At 35.9% G+C, this 17654-nt stretch overlaps 1 protein-coding gene across 3 annotated transcripts in view; it reads left to right on the top strand.

The window, feature by feature from the left end:
• MICU1 (mitochondrial calcium uptake 1) overlaps positions 1–17654 on the top strand; it is a 188988-nt gene that overhangs the window by 54995 nt on the left and 116339 nt on the right. For all 3 annotated transcript variants that reach the window (XM_081267168.1, XM_081267166.1, XM_081267167.1), the window contains exon 5: positions 14850–14893. In XM_081267168.1, coding sequence (XP_081123294.1) covers positions 14850–14893 — 44 coding nt within the window. The remainder of the gene's footprint in view (positions 1–14849; positions 14894–17654) is intronic.

Here is a 17654-nt window from a genome sequence, read left to right as displayed (position 1 = left end):
TGTGGTGTTAGCAATTAAACCCAGGGCCTGTGCTTGGCAAGTTCTCTACACTAAACTGCATCCCCCACCCCATTTTGTAATTGTTGAAAGACCTATTATTACATAAGCAAAATAGTTGCTAAGTATCCAAGATGCCAAGTACATTTTTCTTTTACATAAAAAGTCAGAATAATAATTATAATCAGGAGGAGAAATTCTAATATATTAAAATGAAATTCAATGAAAAATTGGCTTCCTTTTCATTTGCTTATGAACTGGAATTCCCACAAATGTTGATGCAGCAGAAGTAAAGTATATTATTCTTATGAGTTGAAATAAAGAATAGTGAGTCTGTAAGTTTTTTTATAGTTTGAATTTCTATCAGATGGCTGGACTGTAGCCAGCAGCTCATATTTCAACTTTGTTTTGTCATGACTTCACACATCCCGTATCCTAGGATACCCATGAGATCTAAATTTGTAAGTTTTAATTTTAGAACTGTTCAAAAATAATCATGAAGCATAGACTCTATGAAGCCCTAAAATTAAGCTTCTTTGAAATGAGTAGAGAGCTGATGAATTTCAGAGTGAAATGTTGAATAAAAATACTCATGTACTGAATATTAAAAAAGAATTGAGTAGCCATAGTTAAATAGGAAGCTCATTAAAAGAGAAAAATTTTTCTCTGTGACTTGAACACATCTTATTTCCCTTTCTGTAAAGTCTATGTCATCACCATTCCTTAGTGTAGTGAATTGGGTAGTTGCTTGAGGCACTAGGCTTTGAGTGGCTCTATCTGTTGTTGTAACCAGTTCTGCATAGGCAGGCAATGATTTTGGTAACCTGGGGCATAGGGAGAAATTTAAATGTTTCATAAAGAAAACTTGGGCTTTGGTCAGAGCAAAGCATACCCTATTATAAAGAGGATCCTTCTTTTCTCTTCCCTTATCTCCAACTGATTGACCCTATGCATCATCTACATGAGAGATGAAAAAGAGGAACAGAGATCTTACTGTGATTTAGTTAATCCTGGACCCTGTAGTCTCCTGAGGATGACCCTTAATGCTTTTAATGATATTCTCACCTAGAGCACTATTAGTTAGTGACACATTATTTTACACTGGTTACATAGTACAATAAATATATTTTTAAAACATTTTTGCAATAATATTTTCTCCACTTATCTACTGTGTGTTGTACTTTTGTTTTTATTCCCCTATAGTATTTACTTTCCCTGCAGTAGAAGTTGGCAAACTACTCTTTCCATATGACTCCTGTTTCTATATGACCCATGAGCAGAGAATGGTTGGAACATTTTTAAATGTATCTCAAGAATATTTTGTGACACCTGAAAATTATATGAAACTTAAATTTCAATGTTTGCAAGAAATTTTACAAACATAGCCATGTTTATTCATTTATGTATGCCAGCTTTTAAGCTATAATAACTGAGTTCAGTAATTGCAGCAGAGACCAAATATGGCCTATAAACCTGAAGTATTTACTTTCTACCCTTTTGCATTCTGTCCTTTTGCAGAAGAACTTTGCTGACTTCTGGAGTAGAGAATTATATGAGTTAACAATGAGCTGTATTTACATGGAATATGAGTCATGGTATTCTTTTTCAAAAAATTAATGTGTTGTGTCCTCTTTTTAACAATTTTTTAAATTAGATTATTTATTTATTCTAATTTTCTATACATGATGGCAGAATGCAATTCATTTCATATTACACATGTAGAGCACAATTGTACAGTCACTGATTGTACACAAAAGTATTTTCACACCATTTGTGTTTTATACATATACTTAGGGTAATGATGTCTAACTCATTCCACCATCATTTCTACCCCCTTACCCCCTCTCTTCCCTTCTCTCCCCTTTGCCTCCATTCCTCCCATGCTGTCCACCCCCCCCCCCCCACACTGCACCGCCATTATGAGTCAGCATCCTCATAGCAAAAGAAAATATTCAGCCTTTGATTTGGGGGGATTGTCTTACTTCACTTAGCGTTGTATTCTCCAACTTCATCCATTTGCCTGAAAAATGCCATGATTTTTATTCTTTTTTAATGCTGAATAATGTGCCATTGTGTATATATACCACAGTTTCCTTATCCATTCATCTACTGAAGAGCATCTGAGTTGGTTCCGAAATTTAGCTGTTGTGAATTGTGCTGCTATAAACATTGATGTGGCTGTGTCCCTGTAGTATGCTGTTTTTAAGTCCTTTGGGTATAAACCAAGGAGTGGAATAGCTGGTGGTTTCATTCTAAGTTTTTCAAGCAATCTCCATACTGCTTTCCATATTGTCTGTACCAATTTGCAGTCCCACCAGCAATGTTTGAGTGTACCTTTCTCCACAGCCTGGCCCATGCTTATTGTTGTTTGTATTCTTTTTTTTTTTTTTGTATTCTTGATAGCTGCCATTCTGACTGGAGTGAGATGATATCTTACAGTAGTGTTGATTTGCATTTTTCTAATTGCTAGAGATGTTGAACATTTTTTCATATGTTTATTGATTGATTGTATATCATCTTCTGAGAAGTGTCTGTTCAGTTCCTTGGCCCATTTATTGATTGGGTTATTTGGTTTTTTTTTGGTGTTAAGGTTTTTGAGTGCTTTATGTATCCTAGAGATTAGTGCTGTATCTGATGTGTGAGGGGTAAAAATTTGCTCCCATTCTGTAGGCTCTCTATTCACCTCACTGATTTTTTTTTTTCTAAGAAGAAGCTTTTAGTTTGAATCTATCCCACCTATTGATTCTTGGTTTTAATTGTGTCATGTCATCCTGAGCAGAACAAAGGTTCTGAAAGCTAAATACATTGAAAACAGTGCTAACTTGTCAGGCACTGTGACACATCTGTAATCCCAACTACGCAGGAGGCTGAAGCAGGAGGATGTTGAATTCCAGGCCAGCCTGGGCAATTTAGTGAGCCCTGTTTCAAAATTTTAAAAAGGGGGTAGGGGGTAGCTCAGTGGTAGAGCACCCCTGGGTTTAATCCCCAGTACTGCAAAAATAAAATAAACAAAAAATAGTGCTGATTTTTTTTTTTTTTTTTTTTTTTTTTTTTTTTTTTTTTTAGGCACCAGACACTAGCTGATATGCTCTTAGAGAACAGAAAACTTTTTCTCAAAAGACCAGACAGTAAATATTTAAGGCTTGACAGGCCAAGAGGCAAAATGGTAAACACACCTTAGCTATTGAACTATAAAGAAAAAAGGAAAAAAGAAAATGTAGATTGCCTGGATTTGACCTAAGGACTATAGTTTTCAACTCCTGTATACTTGCAAGGAGAATTGAATGAAGTAATAATGTGCGTCAAGAACAGTATCTAAAACAAAGCAAGTGCTCAGTAAATGTTATCCACCTTCTATCACTGTTGTATTTGCATTACACTGATGATGCAAATGACTTCAACATTTGATGAACATGATTTTAGGGGTAAAAATCATGTAAGTTGAAGTCATACAGAAAGGTCACACTAAATTATTTCTAATATACTATAGAAATAACTGACCAGTCATCAAAGTTTTATCCAAAGAAAAGCACTAGGCTTAGATATCTGATAGCCATTGTAGTCTGGATTCATCAACCATCATAATTTTCATGACCTTTATATACCAAATCAGAGTACTAAACTTCACTCAAAAATTAAATATGTATGAGATGTTGTTGAAATCTGAAACTGAGCCATCTTTCATTATATGAAGATTAACACTTGTAAAGGATAAGAAATGAATGGTTATAGACTGCAAAATTTATAGAAAATAATTTAAAATTTTTACATAAGGACAAACATGTTTTAATACTTAAGTCTAAGATGATTCCCTTATTCTTCTGGATATTTTCTTACAATTTGATACATTATAATTTAATTATATAGAACATGTTACATAACAGATATTTTACATGAGCCACAGAAAAGGGGCCTCATCTAATTATGGAATGCCTGGGGGTTTATCAGTCATTAATTATACACTTTGAATTCATTGAACATCTATTTACTATAGCTGTAGTTAACAGTTTTCTATAACATCTTGAATAAATTTGAAATGGTTAAATTTGCTGAATGTGTCTGGAAAGACCTCTTTCTGCCATGAGTTGCCTCAGTGTAGACCAGATTCACATTTAGGTAGAAGTGGCATGTTCACTGATTTAAGTTGCTGTGTTATCTTCTCATTGAAATGGTTTATTTTAATTACTAGGATAGCTTGAGTTCAAATCTGTCTAAGCAGATTATAGAAGGTGGAGATTTAAAATGAGAAAGGCATAATATTTGAAAAGGGGGATGGAGGAGATCACTATGTCAGCATGTTGCTCACATCCTTTTTAAAAAAATTGTCATAAGCACATAAAGTTTATCATTTTAATCATTTTTAAGTGTATGGGTAAATAGTATTAACTAAAAGTATATACTTTTTGAACAGTCCCCCCACCCCCCACTTTTTTGCTTCCTCTTTCCCTTTGCTGTGTAACAAATAACCACAAAATGACAGTGGCATAAAAGCATTATTTGGCTCATGAATCTGCACGTCAAAAACTGCTCTTTTCTATCTCAGTTGGCTTTGCTCTGTAAAAGGCTAGGGATTTACAGTCTAGGCTAGGGTAGCTTTGCTTTATGGTTTCGTATATGTCAGGTTTGCTCTGTATGTTTTATCACTTATCTGCTTTTATCATTTTTTTTTTTTAGACCACAAGTCTGACTAGGATCTGTCCTCATAGTGGTGAAAGAGGTGCAAGAAAGCAAGCCAACTTGAGAAAGGCCATTTTAAGTGTGCTTGTATCCTAACTGCTAACATCTCATTGACCATAGCAAGTCACATAACCACCTATAGTCCGGGTTTTTTTTTTTTTTTTCCCATGGAGGTTACTGGAAAGGAAGTGAATATTCAAAGATAATAGTCGAATCTACTATGCCTGTTTTTCCTATGATAAACCATAAGTATTGAGTCTTCTATTTGTCTCTTCTTGTATACTTGGAAAGTTATTTTCAAGACATACCTGGAAATGGATTTGCTGGCCCATAGGGAACTTTCCTTTTCACATTTGCCAGATATTGCCAGTTTTTTTTTTTTCTAGAGTACATACAATAATTTGTGTTCTTTCCAAGAGTTTCCTCCTGTGCATTCCTGTCAGAACTTGATAGTATCAGACTTAAATGTTTAGCAGACTGATGGGAGTAAATTATTGTATTTTTGTGGTTTTATTTCACATTTTACTATTATTTCTTGGTTCTAATATACTATAGAAATAACTGAACAGTCATCAAAGTTTTATCTAAAGAAAAGCACTAGACTTAGATATCTGATAGCCATTGTAGTCTGGATTCATCAACCATCATAATTTTCATGACCTTTGTCATAAAAGCAAGTGGGGCTTATCATTTCTGCATGTTATTGACCACTCACATTATCATTCTCATGAATTGCCTGTTTGTATTCTCTATTTGATTTTTCTATTTGATTTTCTTTTTGATTAGTAAAAATACTTTATATATTCTTTATTGGAATCTGTTATATGCATTGCAGATATATTTTATTCTGGGACGTTTTTATTTTGTTTATGGTAATTTTTAATTACAAAAGTTGTCAGTATTAATACTTTCAAGTGTATCCATCTTTTCCTTGATGGTTTATACTATCTCTTTTTAACTGCTCTATTGAGTTATGATTAACATAAAATAAACATCACATATTTACAAAGTGTTTGAGTTTTTTTATTTATTTATTTATTTTTTATTGGTTGTTCACAACATTACAAAGCTCTTGACATATCATATTTCATACATTAGATTGAAGTGGGTTATGAACCCCCAATTTTACCCCAAATGCAGATTGCAGAATCACGTCGGTTACACATCCACAATTTTACATAATGTCCTATTAGTAATTGTTGTATTCTGCTACCTTTCCTATCCCCTACTATCCCCCCTCCCCTCCCCTCCCATCTTCTCTCTCTACCCCATCTACTGTAATTCATTTCTCTCCTTGTTTATTTTCCCATTCCCCTCAAAACCTCTTATATGTAATTTTGTATAGGAATGAGGGTCTCCCTTCATTTCCATGCAATTTCCCTTTTCTCTCCCTTTCCCTCCCATCTCATGTCTCTGTTTAATGTTAATCTTTTCTTCCTGCTCTTCCTCCCTGCTCTGTTCATAGTTGCTCTCATTATATCAAAGAAGACATTTGGTATTTGTTTTTTAGGGATTGGCTAGCTTCACTAAGCATAATCTGCTCTAGTGCCATCCATTTCCCTGCAAATTCTATGATTTTGTCATTTTTTATTGCTGCATAGTACTCCATTGTGTATAGATGCCACATTTTTTTTATCCATTCATCTATTGAAGGGCATCTGGGTTAGTTCCACAGTCTAGCTATTGTGAATTGTGCTGCTATGAACATCGATGTGGCGGTATCCCTGTAGCATGCTCTTTTAAGGTCTTCAGGAAATGGTCCGAGAAGGGCAATAGCAGGGTCAAATGGTGGTTCCATTCCCATCTTTCCCAGGAATCTCCAAACTGCTTTCCAAATTGGCCGCACCAATTTGCAGTTCCACCAGCAATGTACAAGTGTACCTTTTAATCCACATCCTTGCCAGCACTTGTTGTTGTTTGCCTTCATAGTGGCTGCCAATCTTACTGGAGTGAGATGGTATCTTAGGGTGGTTTTGATTTGCATTTCTCTGACTGCTAGAGATGGTGAGCATTTTTTCATGTACTTGTTGATTGATTGTATATCCTCCTCTGAGAAGTGTCTGTTCAGGTCCTTGGCCCATTTGTTGATTGGGTTATTTGTTATCTTATTGTCTAATTTTTTGAGTTCTTTGTATACTCTGGATATTAGGGCTCTATCTGAAGTGTGAGGAGTAAAGATTTGTTCCCAGGATGTAGGCTCCCTATTTACCTCTCTTATTGTTTCTCTTGCTGAGAAAAAACTTTTAAGTTTAATTAAGTCCCATTTGTTGATTCTTGTTATTAACTCTTGTGCTATGGGTGTCCTATTAAGGAATTTGGAGCCGACCCCACAATATGTAGATCGGATCCAACTTTTTCTTCTATCAGACGCAGAGTCTCTGATTTGATATCAAGCTCCTTGATCCATTTTGAGTTAACTTTTGTGCATGGCGAGAGAAAGGGATTCAGTTTCATTTTGTTGCATATGGATTTCCAATTTTCCCAGCACCATTTGTTGAAGATGCTATCCTTCCTCCATTGCATGCTTTTAGCCCCTTTATCAAATATAAGATAGTTGTAACTTTCTGGATTAGTCTCTGTGTCCTCTATTCTATACCATTGGTCCACCCGCCTGTTTTGGTACCAGTACCATGCTGTTTTTGTCACTATTGCTCTGTAATATAGTTTGAAATCTGGTATCGCTATACCGCCTGATTCACACTTCCTGCTTAGAATTGCTTTTGCTATTCTGGGTCTTTTATTTTTCCATATGAATTTCATGATTGCTTTCTCTATTTCTACAAGAAATGCCGTTGGGATTTTGATTGGCATTGCGTTAAACCTATAGAGAACTTTTGGTAATATCGCCATTTTGATAATGTTAGTTCTGCCTATCCATGAACAGGGTATATTTTTCCATCTTCTAAGATCTTCTTCTACTTCTCTCTTTAGGGTTCTGTAGTTTTCATTGTGTAAATCTTTCACCTCTTTTGTTAGGTTGATTCCCAAGTATTTTATTTTTTTTGAGGATATTGTGAATGGAGTGTTTTTCCTCATTTCAGTTTCAGAAGTTTTGTCGCTGATATACAGAAATGCCTTTGATTTGTGCGTTTTGATTTTATATCCTGCCACTTTGCTGAATTCATTTATTAGTTCTAGTAGTTTCTTTGTAGACCCTTTTGGGTCTTCTAGGTATAGAATCATGTCATCTGCAAATAGTGATAATTTAAGTTCTTCTTTTCCAATTTTTATGCCTTTAATTTCTTTCGTCTGTCTAATTGCTCTGGCCAGTGTTTCGAGAACTATATTGAATAGAAGTGGTCATTGAGGGCATCCCTGTCTTGTTCCGGATTTTAGAGGGAATGCCTTTAACTTTTGTCCATTCAGAATGATGCTAGCCTGAGGCTTAGCATAGATAGCTTTCACAATGTCAAGGTAAGTTCCTGTTATCCCTAGTTTTTCTAATGTTTTGAACATAAAGGGATGCTGTACTTTGTCGAATGCTTTCTCTGCGTCTATCGAGATGATCATATGGTTCTTATCTTTAAGTCTATTGATGTGGTGAATAACATTTATTGATTTCCGTATATTGAACCATCCTTGCATCCCAGGGATGAATCCTACTTGATCATGGTGCACAATTTTTTTGATGTGTTTTTGTATTCGATTCGCCAGAATTTTATTGAGGATTTTTGCATCTAGGTTCATTAGAGATATTGGTCTGTAGTTTTCTTTCTTTGAGGTGTCTTTGTCTGCTTTTGGAATCAGGGTGATGTTGGCCTCATAGAATGAATTTGGAAGAGCTCCCTCTTTTTCTATTTCCTGAAATAACTTGAAAAGTATTGGTATTAATTCTTCTTTAAAGGTTTTGTAAAACTCTGCTGTATACCCATCCGGTCCTGGGCTTTTCTTGGTTGGTAGTCTTTTGATGGCTTCTTCAATTTCATCCATTGATATTGGTCTGTTCAAATTGTGTGTATCCTCCTGACTCAGTCTGGGCAAATCATATGACTTAAGAAATTTATTGATGTCTTCATTATCTTCTATTTTATTGGAATATAGGTTTTCAAAATAATTTCTAATTGTCTTCTGTATTTCTGTAGCATCTGTTGTGATATTGCCTTTTTCATCCCGTATGTTGGTAATTTGAGTTCTCGCTCTTCTTCTCTTCGTTAGCATGGCTAAAGGTCTGTTGATCTTATTTATTTTTTCGAAGAACCAACTTTTAGTTTTGTTAATTGTTTCAATAGTTTCTTTTGTTTCAATTTCATTGATTTCCGCTCTGATTTTAATTATTTCTTGCCTTCTGCTACATTTGCTGTTGTTTTGCTCTTCCTTTTCTAGGGCTTTGAGATGAAGTGTGAGCTCATTTATTTGTTGGTTTTTTTCTTTTTTTGAGGAATGACCACCAGGCAATGAATTTTCCTCTTAAAACTGCTTTCATTGTGTCCCATAGATTCCGATATGTTGTGTCTGTATTTTCATTTATCTCTAAGAATTTTTTGATTTCCTCCTTTATGTCTTCTGTAACCCATTGATCATTCAGTAACATATTGTTCATTTTCCATGTGATGTAGGATTTTTCCTTCCTTCTTTTATCATTGATTTCCAGTTTCATTCCATTATGATCAGATAAAATGCAAGGTATTATCTCCACCCCTTTATATTTACTGAGGGTTGCCCTATGGCATAATATATGGTCTATTTTTGAGAAGGATCCATGTGCTACTGAGAAAAAAGTATATCCATTTGATGATGGTTGATATATTCTATATATGTCAGTTAAGTCTAGGTTATTGATTGTGATATTGAGTTCTATAGTTTCTTTATCAACTTTTGTTTGGAGGATCTGTCCAATGGTGAGAGAGGTGTGTTGAAGTCACCCATAATTATTGTGTTGTGGTCTATTTGATTCTTGAACTTGAGGAGAATTTGTTTTATGAATGTCGCAGCACCATTATTTGGTGCATAAATATTGATAATTGTTATGTCTTGTTGGTGAATGGTTCCTTTTAACAGTATATAATGTCCTTCTTTATCCCTTTTGATTAACTTAGTCTTGAAGTCAATTTTATTCGATATGAGGAGGGCCACCCCTGCTTGCTTACGAGGACCGTGTGCATGGTATATTTTTTCCCATCCTTTCACCTTTAGCCTGTGTATGTCTTTTCCAATCAGATGTGTCTCCTGGAGGCAGCATATTGTTGGATTTGTTTTTTTAATCCATGATACCAGCCTATGTCGCTTTACTGGAGAGTTTAAGCCATTAACATTCAGAGTTACTATTGATATATGGTTTGTACTTCCATCCATGTTTGATTATTTATCCTTTTTTAAAAAAATTTAGTTTGTTTCTCCATGATTATCTTTCCCCTCGCCCTCTGTCTTTACTGAGGCATTTCCTACTGATGGTTTTGGTTGTTGTTTTTCATTTCTTCCTCGTGTAGTGTTTTGCTCAAAATGCTTTGCAATGCTGGTTTTCTGGCTGCAAATTCTTTTAACTTTTGTTTATCATGAAAGATTTTTATTTCGTTGTCATACCTGAAGCTTAATTTTGCTGGATACAGAATTCTTGGTTGGCATCCATTGTCTTTCAGTGTTTGAAATACATTGTTCCATGACCTTCTTGCTTTCAGTGTCTGTGATAAAAAATCCGTTGTTAACCTTATTGGTTTACCCCTGAATGTAATCTGTCTCCTTTCTCTTGTAGCTTTTAATATTTTCTCTTTGTTCTGTATATTGGATATCTTCATAACAATGTGTCTTGGCGTTGGTCTACTGTGATTTTGTGTGCTCGGTGTCCTGTATGCATCTTCAATTTGTATATCTGTTTCCTTTTTTATTTCTGGAAAGTTTTCTGTAATTATTTCATTCAGCAGGTTACTCATTCCCTTGGTTTGAATCTCTGTACCTTCTTCTATCTCAATGACTCGTAAGTTTGGTTTTTTTATGTTATCCCATAACTCTTGGATGTTTTTCTCATGATTTTTTACCAGCCTTTCTGAGTTGGCTATACTCTTTTCAAGATGATATATTTTGTCATCATTATCTGACGTTCTGGCTTCTACTTGCTCCACTCTGTTAGTGATACTCTCAATTGAGTTTTTAATTTGGTTTATCGTTTCCTTCATTTCTAGAATTATTGTTTGATTATTTTTTATAATCTCTATCTCCTGATAAAGATGCTTAACTTCTTCTTTTATCTGTTTATGTAATTCATTCTCAATGTGTTCTTTCGCTGCTTGAATTTGCTGTCTCGTATCCTCTTTAAGGTTCCATTCTATCTGTCTAAGGTGTTCCTTGAGTGCTTTATATGACCATTTTTCTGATGACTCTAGGTCCTCCTGAATATTTAGGCTGTCCTGCATTGTTTGTACTCCTTTTCTTCCTTGCTTTTTGAAGCTGCTCATGTTACTTCTTGTTCTGTTTGACTGCTGAGTTACTGTTTACTCCTATAAATTTATTTGATGCTTGGGAGGAAAGGTATTAGAAGGGAAGGGAAGAAGTCACTAAAGAGAATGAGAGTAAGCAGGTAGAATTCAAGGAAGGGGGGATAAGATAATTGAAAAGAAATGAAAAGACAAAAGAAGAAAAAATAGGAAATAAAAAAAGAAAAAAAATTTTAAAAAATAATTTAAAAAATTAAAATTAGAAGAAAAAAATTGTAAAAAAAAATTTAAAGAAACAACAAGAAAGAAAAATGAAAATGAAAGAAAAACCCAAATCAAAAAAAAAGAGAAAAGAAAAAAATTTAAAAAAAATAAAACTAATAAATGCTTTCTTAGAGTTTGATTAACTTCTCTTCCAGTAGGTGGCGCTGTGCCCACCAGGTCAAGTCTTTCCCGTCAGTACGCGGGAACCAATCACTGTGCAGCAGCTCCTCCCAGACTGGGCGAGTCTCCAATCCTGAGTGTCTAGGGCCTCCTCTTGTGTCTAGTCACTTCCCACTTTTCCTCTAGCCAGGCCCCTCTCACGGGTGCTGCTCACCACAATACTGGCTACACGCCAGGTCTGCTGCTCCCAGGAGCCCTGTTTTCATGAACGACTGGGCACACTCTCCCAGTTTGCCATTCCCTCAGACCCTAAGTTTGTAGAGCTTGGGGCTGAGAATCCTTAGCGAATTTTACTTGCCCTCCGGTAGCCACGCCCCCGGTAGCTGGTGCAAGAGACCTCAGCTGTCAGCACTGGTGGGAGCGGTAGTTCCGAACCGCGCGTCCCGCGCCACCTCTGATTCCCTCGGTCTGGCTATCGTGCTCACGGGAGAGCTGGGAGGGGCCCTTAAAGTTTCCCCTATGTGTGGAGAGGGAAGGCTAGGGAAATACACACCTGTAGCCGCAGGTTTCAATGAAGTTATCTCCTCTGCCGCAGTCTGATGACGTCAGTTCTCTGCCATGGTGGTATCTCTTGCAAATGGCGACAGTTCGTTTCCCTTTGCCAGGCGACCAATGCAACGGGTGGGTCCTTACTGTCTCTCCCAAGCCCCGTTTCAAACCTGTGGCCACTACCTATGAAGGCTCGGTTGGCATTTACCTCCGTAGGATGAGAAGGGCTGACCAGTTGTTTCAGCCGGATGGATTAGTGCTGAGTCACAGCTGTTAGTCTGCGGGAAGCAGGCGAATGGGAGCTTGAATTCAGCCGATCCGGGCTCTGTGTGCGTTCTGAGAGGCCCAGACTGTTCGGCCCAGATCCACGTCAGCTCAGCATTGCCTAGTGATCCTGAGCAAACAGATTTAGGTTGTTTACGACTCCCTATGCTTGCACAGCTGAAGAGGTCAGAGACTTGATCTCTCTGTGCCCGCCTCCATGTTTCTGTTTGATGAGTTTTTATATATTAGTCACATATACATACTAGTGAAACCATCACCACAATCAATATAATGAACATTTTCCCTATTTGTGAATGGGAAAAAGTACCGTATGATCCTCTTCTTCATTCCCCTTTGCAATTCTTCTTTTCCTGTCTTCCCTGCTCTCCAAGTCTCAGGCAACCACTTCTGCTTTCTCCCTTGTATAGCTTTACTGAGTGTCAGTTTTCTTCTCTATGAATTGTTGAGAGAAGACTGTAAATTTCTGACTTAAATTGTGAATTTATGTACATATCCTTTTGATTCCATCAGTTTTTTGAAACTTTCTTATTAGGTGCATATTATATAGAATTACTACATTGTTTGGTAAATCTCACATGCTAGACAAGGGCTCTACTACTGAGCTACACCCCCAGCCCTTTTAAAATTTTATTTTGAGACAGTGTCTCCACAATTTGCCCAGGCTGGCCCCAAACATCCAGTCCTCCTGCCTTAGCCTCCCAAGAAGCTGAGATTACCCCTCTCTTTTAACATCTTTTTAAAAATAGCTGTTAGAAAAACTTAAAATACACTTATATTTGTTATTAATATTATGTTTCTGTTGGACAGTGCTGCTCCAGTTAGTAAGCATTATTAGCCTTTATGATGAACCACGTTCTACTCATGAGACATCTGATTCTAGCCTAATACTTATTTATTTTTAAAGTATCTAGGAAGTTTCATTTCCTGGAAATCTGTTAAGCGTTTCTCTTTCTTTTGGTAGGGGGTGGAGTGGGGTAGTACTGAGGATTTAGCCCAGGGATGCTCTACTACCGAGCTACATTTCCAGCCCTTCTTATTTTTTATTTCAAGACAAGTCTTACTGCATAGGGCTCACTAAGTTGCTGAGGCTGGCCTCAAACTCATGATCCTCCTGCCTTAGCCTCCTGAGCCACTGATATTATAGGCATGCACCATCATGCCTGGCTCACAGAGTTATCCTCACTATTCTAAGATTTCACAAGCATACACTGAATGTAGATAGATTTTTGTTCATCCTGTTTAGAACCCTTGGTAAAGTATTAGTTTGTGTCTCTCCAGTTTTGAGAGAGTTTCTGCTAATATTTTTTGGATATTTTTTCTGTTTGTAGGTCCTGTAGGATATGACTTTGTTGTATATTTTCTGCTTTCCATCCTGCTATCTTTTTGTCAGTAGTCTGGGAAGTTACCTTATCTTCTCTTTTGACAGTGTATTGAAAAATAGGGGGAGATAGGCTGAATTTTAATTGTCTATAACTCTTTCTTGTTTGTTTTATAACAGAAGCTTATTCTTTTTGACTAATATTTTCTTGAATATTTGTGAAGTTTTGAATTAGAATTGTTTTAAAATTTCTTTCTGTTTCCTAAATTATCTGTTTCTTGTATAATCAGTGATTCATTTTGTTCAGGGCAGGCTTCTAGAAGATGAAACACATTTCCTGTAAGGAGAATGTGTAACAAAATTTGTGGAAGGAGAAATGCAAAAATTTTCTGGGAACAGTGGTAATTGGTTATAACACTGTGGACAGTATATTCCTGTCTAAACTAGCATAAATATGGTAAGACATGAAAGAAAAGGATTGAGTAATTATACAAAAAAATATAGTTGGGAACTGATTACTTTCAGAACTCCTACAAAGTACCCTTTTATTGAACTAATTGTATGCTCCCTTATAATGTTAATTATCATACCCATGTCTTTCTCACAATTGGAACTCTTCAAAGAAAGAATTGTATGTTATTCATACATTCTTTTGTAGTCTATTGATCAAATATTGTATCAAGTATGGGGAATAAAACATTATGCAGAGACAAAAAACATCCCTTTCAGTCAAACACAATGTATGTACTTATGTCTTTCACAGTGCTCAGAATTCAAACCTAGGTATTCTCTATTCCCCCTGACTCCCTATATTAAGATGATATATTAAGATGGTCTGTTGAGCTTTGTTGCAAAAGTTCTTTTGGTATTGAACTCTTTTTTTTAAATTGATACAAAAATAATATTATGCATTCTGTTTAAATATTGTCCTTCACCTTAATTATAGGTAATATAATAGAAAGAGCACCCCCACCCAGCAGTAGTCAGGAGTCCTAATTTGACTCTGTTGTTAAATAAGTTTGCACATGCAGCTTGTACCCTGTCAGTCTCACTTTTCTGATATGAAAAATAAAAGGTTCGTATCTTTTAGGACTTAAAAACTTTGAATCTGAAAGTGGGACAGAATATTCATTCGCATGGCCTTTGAATAAATGTTGTAGCTAAACTGTCTAGTACATTTAATTGAGTACCTGGAAACAAAACTGAGATTTGTCCTTTTATATGTTTCAGTTGAGTTAGAATCAGTAGCTCTTTTTTTTTCTCTTTTTCAGACTTGGGCCTGGATCAGTATATAATAAAACGGTTTGATGGAAAGGTGAGCAAATTGTGACACTTTGATGTGTATCCTGTTGTTTACTAAGAAGACTTTCAAGTTCCTCTAGAATCACATGTGAGAGATCCCTGAATACCTGGTTATTTTACAGAAAGCATGTTTACGTTAGCAGGTCTGTGCCTTCAAATGCTTCTACAGAAAGAATCAAACAGAAGGTTCTGTTATATTTTTCTATGTGAGGTGACTCTTCACAGGTTGTCTACTCTTATTAAGAGCTAATTCAGTGTTTGTTAACTTTTGAATATTAACTCAGTAGTCATTATAAGCATTAATAAGCAACTGCACAGAATGGTATTCATACAGCGATGAAATCACTTAATGATGCATTTCTCAGATCATAGCTTCATCATTAATTTATGTACAAGTGTATGTATGTGACAATGGAGAAACTATCTGGATTACATAATAGCTGCTGCCTGTGAGCAAGGGAGGAAGCTGATACACTGGAGATGGGGTTGCCAGCAAAGGAGACCAACCACCTGCAAGATCAGAAGTCAGGTTCTGAGAGCTCCAGTGCTTCAGCAGTTTTCCATAGCCATTCAACTTTTCTGGTTTCCTCTCCTCACCTCTCAGTCCATCCCTACCCACCACTGCAAAAGTTTTCTTCCAGGAGGGCCCCTTCCTAATCCCTTTTTGCTCCACAGACATCCATTCATCCTGGCATTCACCCTGGGTACCAGTCAAAATATACTAGACAGAATGTCTGTCTGAGATGCAGAGCTAGGACATAGGCCAGCCATCTTCTAATTGGAGTGCTATAACCCTGAGAATGCAGGAAGACTTTTTAGGAACTAGTGAGCAAAAACAGTTTCAAAAGGAATTCATTTCCAGACCCTCCACTTGGATGGGTTAGAGTTGAAGTGCAGTTATAAGGAGGTCAGAGATCATACATGTGACTTCAGGTATGTTCCTTCTGCTGGAGTGAAACAGTCTCTGGGACTTGGGGGCAAAAGAATGGGCATCAAAAAAAAAAAAATGCCATTATTAGCCAGGCACATGATGCATGCCTATAATCTTAGCTACTCTGGAATCTGGAGGTAGGGCAGGGGCTTGCAAGTTCAATGCTAGCCTTGGCAATTTCACAAGACCTTGTCTTGAAATAAAAAATAAATACATAAAAAGGGTTGGGGTATAGCTTAGTGATAGAGTACCCCTGGTTTTAATCCCCAATAGACACATAAATATTTAGCCCCCCAATGTTACGTTTGTATTTGTATTTCTAATTTGACCTTCCTTAACCTTTATGATAGTATATAACAGTTATTCTAGCTATAAAATTGTGAAGGTCCTTATAGTGCTTTTCTAAAAATTATGAATAATATTCCAAATTTGCATGTTTGCTTATATTTACTTTCAATTTTTTATTTTATATCTGAATAAATTATATTTGACATCATTCTTAGGTATAGAAAATAAAATATTTAATTTTATTATCTCATGAAGTATTCAAACATGTTTTTCCCTTTCAGGATAAATTTCCCCAAGAGAAAAAGAAAACACTGCCCAGTGTCATAAAAAAAAATAATCTGTCGCTTTTAATAAGGTGGAAGAAAGAATTTGAGAAAAACAGAAGAGCCAGGAGTGGCTTTACAAATCGTAAAAGGAAAGAATTGAGAAGGAAAATCATGAAATGGATGGAAAAGGCAGGATCACAAAAGAGGGTCTAGATGGGTGGAGTCAATCAGTAAAAACTAATTTTGCAGGGATATGCCAGTTATTTTATCTTTAATGTAAAACTCTGTAGGGAAGCATAGATGTTTAGCTCTTTTTCACAAGTGCAAAGAATAAGTGGCTATTAAGATATGAGAAATTTTAACTAAGGCTACCTAACTGAAAAGTGTCTTTCCCATTGAGTTGGCACAGTGCCTAAATACCTCCATCTGTGGTATCTTTTTTTTTTATCCTGTTTTGTTCCATTGTCCCAGATATGTGACATCTATAAAAACATAAACGTAGTATAAAATTATGACATAGTTATAATTTAATAATTATAATATTCATTAAAATACACATAAGCTCTGGATTATGATTTCCAACCTATTTTAATATATCTTTGTCAGTTTCATTGTAATATTCACAGAATTGAAAACTTAGGACTTAATGAGTTAAAGTCACATATTCTTAAAGAATGATCAAAAAGAAAGGGTACTGAACTAGATACTAGGAGACCTAGGTTGAGTCATGGCTGTCCTTAGGGACAGCCACATCTTTTCTTTGATTCTTGATCCTTCTGCTTTGTGTCCCGTAAAATACCATATTCATGTGAGAGGTTACTGCAGACACTGATGTCAGGATCTAATTTCAGAGTCTCTAGCAGGTCACGTCCCTGTTTTCCCTGTCTTTGTGTCCTTCGGAGTTCAGCATAGGCCTGGCACATAGGAGGCTACCAATAAATGGTGGTTAACATGCAAAAAATCAACTAGTCTATCATGTTGCTTGGACGCATGACTCGTTAAGTCAATAATATAACAAAGTCAATTTAACAAATAACTATTTTAGTCACTGAAGGAATCCAGAGTAGCATGAGAATTTTTTATTCTTTTATTTTTATTTTTATACATGTATAAACCTGAATATATGTAAAGAAGTTGAATGTGTACAAGTTAAACACCAGATTGACAGGCTGTTAGGGGAATTTTCATTCCTGGAGATTTCCCAAATATAAAATCTTTAATGATAACTCATGTTTTATATGTGTTCATATATATATATATATATATATATATATATATATATATATATA

Source organism: Spermophilus citellus (assembly GCF_964194105.1).
Source record: "Spermophilus citellus genome assembly, chromosome: 15".
Classification (NCBI taxonomy): domain Eukaryota; kingdom Metazoa; phylum Chordata; class Mammalia; order Rodentia; family Sciuridae; genus Spermophilus; species Spermophilus citellus.
This window is presented reverse-complemented; position numbering and strand designations above follow the sequence as displayed.